The sequence below is a fragment of the Micropterus dolomieu genome, linkage group LG04 (genome assembly GCF_021292245.1).
Source record: "Micropterus dolomieu isolate WLL.071019.BEF.003 ecotype Adirondacks linkage group LG04, ASM2129224v1, whole genome shotgun sequence".
Taxonomy (NCBI): domain Eukaryota; kingdom Metazoa; phylum Chordata; class Actinopteri; order Centrarchiformes; family Centrarchidae; genus Micropterus; species Micropterus dolomieu.
Genome location: NC_060153.1, coordinates 21,335,735 through 21,345,388, shown reverse-complemented (window position 1 = coordinate 21,345,388; position 9,654 = coordinate 21,335,735). Strand labels below are relative to the sequence as shown.

The 9,654-nt window shown below is 43.3% G+C and overlaps 1 protein-coding gene across 2 annotated transcripts in view; it reads left to right on the top strand.

The window, feature by feature from the left end:
- Nucleotides 1–9,316, top strand: part of mxi1 (max interactor 1, dimerization protein) — a 31,292-nt gene extending 21,976 nt beyond the window's left edge. For both annotated transcript variants that reach the window (XM_046046975.1, XM_046046976.1), the window contains exons 4-6: nucleotides 2,623–2,737; nucleotides 4,020–4,218; nucleotides 7,217–9,316. In XM_046046975.1, the coding sequence (XP_045902931.1) occupies nucleotides 2,623–2,737; nucleotides 4,020–4,218; nucleotides 7,217–7,380 (478 nt within the window). In that variant the 3' untranslated portion in view covers nucleotides 7,381–9,316. The remainder of the gene's footprint in view (nucleotides 1–2,622; nucleotides 2,738–4,019; nucleotides 4,219–7,216) is intronic.
- Nucleotides 9,317–9,654: the final 338 nt, after the last annotated feature.

Below are 9,654 nucleotides of genomic sequence, written 5' to 3'. Positions count from 1 at the left end.
AAGGGGGGGAAAGCCCCCCCCCCCCCCCCAGGCCTCCTCCTCCTCTTCATCATCATCATGATCATGTGGGAGTGGAAGGGTGTTTGTGGTTTCACACTGACGCTGCCAAACGTGGTGATTCAGCAAGTGACGTCTCACACCACACTCACTAATAGAAGTCTCAGCGCTAAGAACTATAATGAGATATGTCGGTCGTAGCCAGGTCTAGAAATGTGGTCATACGTGCCTGTGTGGTCAGTTGGGTCGGGAAGAAGGGAGGGTGGGAGACGTACAGGAGTGGTGTTAAGCGGTGGTTATCTGAAGTTGACTGCTGAGATGGTTGTTTTAATCTTGATGGGAGTGGAGGAGAAGATCGTGGTCTCCGGTGTCTGGAGTTTGTTAACTCGACGCCTGGCAGGCCAGACAGATAGACGAGCCCATACATGAACAGTGTGTTCTGCTCTGCCCTCACAGCCTTCTTTATCAGGCAGTCAATGACCATGTGTAGAAAGATGTCTTGTTATGTGACTAAGTAAAAAGTAGAGCGAACGAGATGTCCTAATAGTTGTACACATGCGTTAGAAGTCTTGGGATTAAACAATTCATTGTGTTTTTTCTTGCATTTAATGTGACATTATATTTGTGTCTTTGTGTCTGCTCTTAAAGCTACAGCTGCACAATAAATAATTTATTGGCTTATCAGCAATGTTGAAACATTACATGTACGTGGCCTACTTAATTTAAAAATGGTGATATAGCAAATACTGCAAATTGCAGTGAAATACACTCAATAGTCATGTTCCCACGTGATCAAGTAATAATCATAATTACATTGTCCAGACAATGTAATTATGATTATTAACCATTAATAATCTTTTATTAATTAATAATCTTTTTTATTAACCACCAAATCTGATTTGGAATCAGTCAGGCGGATATTCTGCCATGTTGTCCCCTCTGCAGCATGTACTACAGTAGATTTCTCCCAGGTGGAGCTGCTTGTATCCCCCCAGGCTGCTGCGAAAGAGTAGAAAGTGATTAATTGCCAGCTGATATCTGTGTGTGTGTGTGTGTGTGTGTGTGTGTGTGTGTGTGTGTGTGTGCGCGCGCGCGTGCGCGTGCGTGCTTGCGAACTCACAGGGCTAAGATGGCTGTGTCGGGGTTTAGATGAGACATTTCACAGATAAAGAGCAAAGGTGCACGTGTGAATAGGACTGATTACACAGACAGATGACCTGACCCAGACCCACCCTGGCTCATCATTGCAAACTGAAAACGGTGTGTGTGTCTGTGTGTGTGTGTGTGTGTGTGTGTGTGTGTGTGTGTGTGTGTCTCAAACTGTTAGCACCACAGACTGAATCAGGGCGCCTCCTCTCTCCACTCCCCAGACACGCAGCACTTTTCTTGTTCATGTAGTTTAAGCACACCCTCACGCATACTGTACTGGTGTAATGGTTTGCTCTGCTCTTGTGTTCTTATCAGCACCATCCATGCATAGCCGAACCTCCCCTCCTTACACACACTGACATGCACACAGACTTGATATACTCTGGCCGGTCCTCACATGCCTCCAACAGTCTTAAAGCAGCAGAGCATAGCAGAGGGCCGTCTAGACAAGGGAAATCAGTGAGTTCCTGCTCTGGTCCCCTGGGCTCGTCTACTTTGGGCTCCCCCAGTGATAGTTTCTGAGTCCGCTGACTCTTAATGTCTCTCCACTGTTCCCTTCAGGCTAGCTCAAAGGGCAGCTACTGCTAATGGAGCGCTGATTGTGTTATAGCCACAATTATCTCTCTTTACCTCTCAACTCGGGGGCCATTAGCAGGATAGATAGCACCCGGGGCCTGTCTACAGTCACAGAAAAAGGGACTGTCAGAATGATGGAGCGTACGAGCCGAGCAGGGTCCAGGAAATACCATTACACCTTTCCTCCATGCCCCACCCCCACCCCCACACCTCTCAGCTAAAACTTGTTGTTTGTAATGTAGGCGAGAAGGGTAACTGAAGCTGGGTGCCAGAGATACCAGCAGAGGATAATGTATCGTCTCAAGACTTACACAAGCCGTGAATCATATGTAACCTGCTGTGTTGTTGAACTATAAGCTGGTGATTTGCAATATGTGAGCTAGAGGATTCCTTGCAGAGTCAGAATACACAGTGTCTTGATGAGCCTTAATCCCATAGTGCTTGCATGTATGTGTCTTTTAGGATAGGTGTAGGATCATTTGACAGGAAAAATCCACCCTTAGATGCTGTGTTAGAAATAATCAGAACCCGCTAAGAACAGCTGTACATGTCTTCTTTTTACTTTCGGTGTAAAGGCATGTAAATAGATACCCGTGCATGAGGAAATAGGAAATACCACTAGATAAAAGAAGGGGTAAAGAAAAAGAAAAAGTGTATCACAAATAGCTGGTTTAAACTGTATTTTAGGGCGAACCTTCCCTTTAAGAACCTTCTGAGCTTTGAGAAAAGGTTGCAGAGGGCTGCAACGTAGAGAAACTGGTTGGTAACTGGACTGTACTGGTTAATATCACCAAACAATCTGGGTGAATCTAGTCAGAAAAAGTAAACGAGTTAGCAAGACTATTGTACATCGTCATGTATCTGATTGTTCTATTTCTCTTTCCTGTCTTTCCTGTGCAGACGAGCTCACCTGCGGCTGTGTCTGGAGCGGTTGAAGGCCCTCATACCCCTGGGACCTGACTGCAACCGCCACACCACCCTGGGCCTGCTCAACAAAGCCAAAGCACACATAAAGGTAGGGATAGCAAGCCCAGCTGGATTTTAAAGCTGGTTCCAGATTACTCAGTTTGACGTGTGGGTATCCAACACATGGTGAAAGATGGAAGTGCAGAATTTAAGCACTGGTTGACTAAATACACAACAATGTATTTGGTCAACCAGACAACAATGTATTGCTTAAAAAATACATTGTGGTAATAATGTGTTGATCTAAAACGACAATGCATAAAAATAAACCCCTGCTTGGATTTTATTTGTCTTGAGCTTTGGTGCCAGATTCAAATGTGTACACATCCACTGAAGGGAACACCTATATTGCAGTGCATCCGTAATTAGGCTGAGGTGACATGATGTGTTGAATTTTAGTTTAAAACACAAACTACATCCATTAACTATTTAAAAAATTTGTACAAATAATACATTTCTCGGGGAATTAAAAAAATGGCTTGTGCAACACACTATAACCAGTATTCATCTGGTCACTGGTGATAATTTCCGTGCCTGATAATCCAGTTTTGGAGAGCATATAACAGGTTAAGACATCCTGCTTCTCGCTTTCCCATCCACTTTAAAAGCAGCCATGTGACTGCCTGAGATTGAGCAGTCTGCATGAGAAGCCTGGCGTAGCGTGCATTCACTGAATGAAAGAGGGGAGGCATAAAGGCGACATTGTTGTCGTGCTCCATACACACACGCGCGCTATCACCGCCACCACTCTGCACTTCTGCTGCTGTCATCTTGAGTCTCTCCATTGCTTATTGATGGCCTATTGTTTTGGTCCGTCGCCGGGAGTTACGCTCGTCACTGTCGGCGACCGTGACATAAGGCTACAAGGTTAGAGCGCAACACGGCTGTATCTCTCCCTGCCACGGCCCTCGCTCATGTTGTAATGGTAAACAGAGGCAGCAGCTAAAGAAGGTGACACGGCGTGAACAAGGCAGGTGAGTGAAATCATTCAGGGGTTTCAGGGCTGGTAGGAGGGACACAACACGTTAAGCAGCTGAATGCTAAAACAGGCGCCGCAGAGTGTTTGTTTTGTGCTGCTGCGTTTGTATTTTGACAGCCTTTAGATAGGAAGGGTTTTTCCTTACATCTATCTCTTAAGAATCTCAGCACTGTTGCTGAAGTTGTTCTTCCAGCTTTCCTTCTCTCATTCTTATTTCCTCTAGAGATGACTCTCACCTATTTGTCTGAGTTTCATCTCCTCTATGCAGTCTTTATCAGCACATTCTCACCCTGGTCCCTGGCACACACCGTTAACCTTTTCTCTGTCTCTGTCTTCTCTTTCCCCTGACCAGAAACTTGAAGAGGCAGACAGGAAGAGCCAGCACCAGCTGGAGTCTCTGGAGCGCGAGCAGAGACACCTCCAGCGCCAGCTGGAGCTGCTCAGGGGAGGCAGCAGTGCTGCAGCCCAGAGCAGCCCCGGGGAGGGCGAGAGGATACGCATGGACAGTGTGGGCTCCACCCTCTGCTCCGACCGCTCTGATTCAGACCAAGGTGAGTGAGTCCACCGTCTTTAAACAGGATTTTAAGTTAGCGACTACATGGCCAACAGACCCCTGTATGTGATTGCTGAAAATAATCAACACAAATCTCCGGTATAGAGTTTTCAAATGCAAACAACCCCTGAAGGGCGTTAAAGTAAACATTGGTTAGTTAAAGCAATCAACATCCAAACAGTATAAAGCCTGTCTGAGTTTCTATCATTCCAACCTGGTTCTCTGAGTCTAACTGAACCATGTTAAATGGATACATATTTACATGGACTGCTGCAATATAGTGATTAAATTAGACATGTAGAACTTAAGTGTTTGACTATTAGACTACACATTCTTATATTTAAACACATTGCAGCATAACACATGCTTCTCTGTCTATTTAATATTGTATTTTATGTTTTTTATTTTTGTCAACAGATTCCATAAAAATTTATCCTACTAGTATTGCCTGTGTAGCTAAACCCTGATATATCGTATTCCTCTGTGTCATAGATCTCTATTGTTGCCAAAAGAATAACCCCCTTTAAATAAAATATTTATTTATGTTTTGGTAACATTTGCCAAAAAATTTCTATTAGGAAATGATTTTAAATTTTTTAACTGAGCTAGAGAATATATATTCATTAGGGCTGCAGCTAACGATGATTTTAGTATTTGAAGCTTCGATAGATTATTTCAACGATTCATCGATGCGTCGTTTAAGAAGTACTTTTGCTTGGCGGCGCCCCCCTAACGGGATCAACTGTGCACGTTTATAGGTGATAGATATTTATCAGCCCTTTCTGATTTCATACTGTGTCATACAGCAAACATCAGACCAACTACTAGACAACCGCTTTACAAACACACACATCACCCCAATGCTATACTTAGTTATAGTACTGACTCGTGCAGCCTACACGACTTTAAGCGTCGGCCGATGGCTGTGCCGTTCACACAACCTGCTGTCATAACGGCAGTCTTGAAGTCGTGTGGTGTTCACACTACGTGACTGATCGGTGACAGGGACACACACACACACACACTACAGGAGCTGACAGCAGCTGCGTCACCCGACGCTGGTCTCCAAACCACGTTTTGTCAAGAAAACACACGTGAAATGTGAAACGGAAAATGAGTGATCCTGCACACGAAACTGCTGTTTGTTATTATAAAGATAACAGTTATAAAGACAAAGAATATGGGTGAAGCATGGGATTAGCACATGCAGGTAGCAGGGATTGTGGGAGCTACAGAGAGCTGCAGGTCAGTTAAAAGACACGCAGTTAACTCATGACTGTGAGGTTACAACTCACAGCCCAAAAAGGAGAACAACAAACGCACGTGTGCACATTTTCAGCTGAGGACTGTGGCTTACTTTGGCTAGACTTCAACTCAACAATCAAATCAAGATTTCAGTTAACTGTTAAAGTTGCTGTTACTGTTACCTTGTCTGTGGTCCGCTGGCAGAACACCTTTTTGTTCAGCTGCTGTTGTGCTGTTGCCAAGGTGACATAAGTTTCGTTTTATGGTGGAATGGACTGTGACACAGACAGAGTTGTTGTTTTCTTTAGCATGAAATAATAACATACTTTGGACACTTTCTTCTTTGTCCCTCGCCATTTTCTCTCTCTTCCTCCACTTTGCAAACGGCTACATTATAATCCTGTTGTGTTCACAGCGTAAGCGCAATGTGCGACAGTAATAAATGTGCGTGCGAAACACTGTGCTGTATAGTTACATGGATTAAACGAAGCATCGATGCAAAGAATTTGTGTCGAAGCATTTTATTAATCGATTTTATTGATTTAATTGATAAATCGTTTCAGCCCTAATATTCATAGCACGTTTTTTATTTACATCTTTACATCTTCATTAGCAAGCAATGGGCTTTGCTGTGAGTTCCACAGTTGCAGGGTAGGGAATCAAACATCAGTCAAATAGATGGGCTAATGGTGCTTTCAAACCAAAAGCGAAGCGAGCGTTCGGGGGGGGGTGAGTTTACATACAAAGTCAGTGCAAAACATGTAGAGCCTGTCTGTCCTGTCAGGCGGCACAAAGCAACACGAAGGAGGAATATTTTCAACTCCAGCGAGAAATTCGCACAACGCTGAGTCGCGATAGCCTATCAACGTTGAGATTGTCCATACGTCACCGACAGCTTCAGAGCATTGTGTGGAGAGGGCCAGGCAGAGAAGGCGATTGAAAATCTGCTGGCCGGCTGAGAGCTGCTAAACTTGGGCTAGAGGAGAAGGGAGCTGCGCTGCAGCTTTTGGATAAATAAACACCCGTGGTTGGACTGGATTATGCTCTGACAACTACGTCATTTGCTTGAGGGTGAAGCTCTGAGTAAACTGCTTTTATTAAATTAGCTTTTTACTTTAGTTTTTGGGATTACAACGTTAATTTAAAAGAAAGCGAGGAGGTTGAACGACCTGGTGAGTTCAGAAAACATGAGTATGTAACTTTATTCCATATTGCTATCGTTGTACTATGACCAAGTTAGCATAGCATAGCCCTGATCGATCCGAACTCCATTAAGACAAAGCATGAATTCATATGTTTAACAAATCTGCATCATATTGTAGTTATTTCGGCATCAGTTTGATCCGTTTTTTTCTATTTTATCACAGCAAAATGTTTACTTTCGGTTCATACAGCTGTAGTAATGGCGAGTCGTGTTTTTTCACATTATCGGGTTGTGTGTGAACACAATGTCCAGCGATAAAACCCCCGCGAGGAAAGCATTGTGTGGATTAAATTCACGTTTGGTCTGAATGCCGCATAAAGCATCATTGCTTTTGGTCTTTTCATGAGATTCATTGACATTAAGAAAAATATTAAATATTGTGAGCCTTTCCTTTCAGGATCCCAAAATCCTAATGTATTTTCCACTACATCATATGCCACAAATGTACTGTACATAATTTGTTTCTGAGTAGTCACAATTAAATTGTTTGTCTTTCTTCTCTTTCCCTCCGCCCTCTCTCTGTCCACGTCTTCGTCCTCGGCTGCAGAGGAGATTGAGGTGGACGTGGAAAGCACGGAGTTCTCCCATGGAGAGCTGGACAGCGTGAGCACAGCCAGCACCAGCGACCTGGACGACCACAGCAGCCTGCAGAGCATGGCCAGCGACGAAGGCTACTCCTCCTGCAGTGTCAAACTTGCCTTCTCCACATAGAGCCCCACACCTCCACCACCACCCTGCCAAACCGGCCTGCCCACCCATCCGTTGGTCCATCCATCCATGCCTGCATACGTACATACCCAGTCACCTCAGACGGCGGCCACGCCATGGGCTAACGGCGTTCCCGTCGCACCTGCCTCTGAGCAGCGCCCCCCTCCTGCTCCTAGCCTTTAGTTGCCTCCACCACCCCCCTCCTCCTGCGCTGCTGTACCCACTGTTGGAGGAGCTCCACTTAGAGGTCTCCCTCACCTCTAAACTTCGAGCTTACCAGGGACCCCAACACAGTGACGCAAGACTCCCAACTTGTTTCAATCTTCTTTCAAAGGGAGATCAGAGTCTTGGTTGATATAAAATAATATATATAATCACCTTAATTCTTAAACCCACACAACTGAAATGAAATTATGAAAATTATTTTATTTTCTTGATTTTGTTTCCTTGATTTGTCAAATGTCTGAATTTGTTTAACATACACAACCCCTAATTTGATCAAAAATGCGCTTAAATTGATATGATGTTTAAATAATTCAGTTTCTGTTCGGTTCTCTCTCCTGTGGGGGTGTGTGTGTGTGTGTGTGTGTTTGTGTGTGTGTTGAGCTGGTCCTGCCTATCTCATCTTAATGTCTGGTGTTGGGCCTGGATAAACGGGAGCACATCTAATCTGGAGTATAATGAACACTGCAGGTGAACATTGCCATATCAACACAGCTTGGCCCTGATAAACATCCCTTCAGCCCTGAATTTTAATCCTTGTGTTGTTGTTTTTTTACCTATGCTTGACACCGCAGAAGCTAAGACACTCAAACTGGTGCTATTGTGAAACAAACCAACGGGGAAGCGGATTCACCACCACTAAGCTTTTAAAGCAAACAAAGTGTGTCTGCCATAATTGTTTCAAACCAAGCACGAAGGAAAGCAACCACGAAGAAATAGAGGGGAAAAAACATTCCTGCCGAATGTGGGTGCTCAGTGCATTTTCAAAGAGTGAAAATTGTAACTTGTGTGTGTTTTGTTTTGGTTTCTTTCCCCTCGATAAGCAGCTAAAACAAGCTATCCTTCACTTGCCTACTTTAGAGCTGTCCATAAAAATGGCACAAACCATGAAGTGGAAAAAACAAACAGCAACAAGAAAAAAGTCCAAACAACAACAAACTTTGGAATAGATGTCCATCCTCTTTCCAGCAGTAACAAGCAATAACTCATGTAGTCGTTTTTTTTGTTTTTGTATCGTCAGTTTGAACTCTTTCTTCTTTCTAAATAGTGTGGGACCGTCCAAAAAGCTTATTTCTTTTCTTATTTTTTTTTTGTACATACAAATAGTTTAATAAATTTAATTTTAAAAATTTGTTTTAAAAAGGATATCGCTCCTGGATAGAACTATTGCCTCTGTTGCTGTTTGATCTGTGTTTATTGTGCATTTTAAATGAATGTTTTCCTCTTCAGAGTGGCAGTGGATGTGGTGTGGACACAATTACTTTGTTCAGTTTTGCTGGTGGAAACATTGGAAATGTACTCGTTCTGTTGCTGCCCTGAGAAGGAAAAGAAAAGTTACTCTTCAACACGATAACAAAAAACGATAGAACAACTTCCCATCCAGTTTGCGGGAAAGCGACCCAGTGTGACTTCTGTTGGAAAATGCTGAGTTTGTGTGGCACTCTTTATATTTATTAGTTTGTTTTCTCTTGTTGATAATGTTCGTGTGTGTGTGTGTGTGTGTGTGTGTGTGGCGGGGGGGGGGGGCTCTATATGGCATTCCATTAGTGGTCAGCTGAACTGTGGAGGAAAAGTCTTTAGTGTTAGGTGAAGAAAACGGGTGTTATGATGTCAATGTTCGCCATCCCAACTCCACTGACGTTAACAATTGCACTTCAACCACAGTTCCCTGTAAAAAAAAAAAAAAAAGAAAGAAATTCTTTTCCTCTGTCATTTTCTCTCATGGGGCTCTCAAGAATCCTTTTGTTATTTGAAAACAGAAAAAAAAATGCCGGCCTTTTAGAATATTTATTTTGCAATCCCTCAAAGAACACAAGCAATGGAGGAAAACAAGTTAACTTATTTAGATTCTGTCTTATTTTATTCTTTTTAATGCGTATTCCTCATTCCTTATTTTAAGAATTGTATATTTTACGGGTTATTATTATTTTTGGCGGGGGGGTCAGGGGGGTGGGGTGGGAGGGTTTTAAGAAATGTAGCCATTTTATTTTCATTTTTCTGATGTTTTATTCTATGGACACTTGAAATGTAATTGGCCCCTAAGCTGCTCCTAAT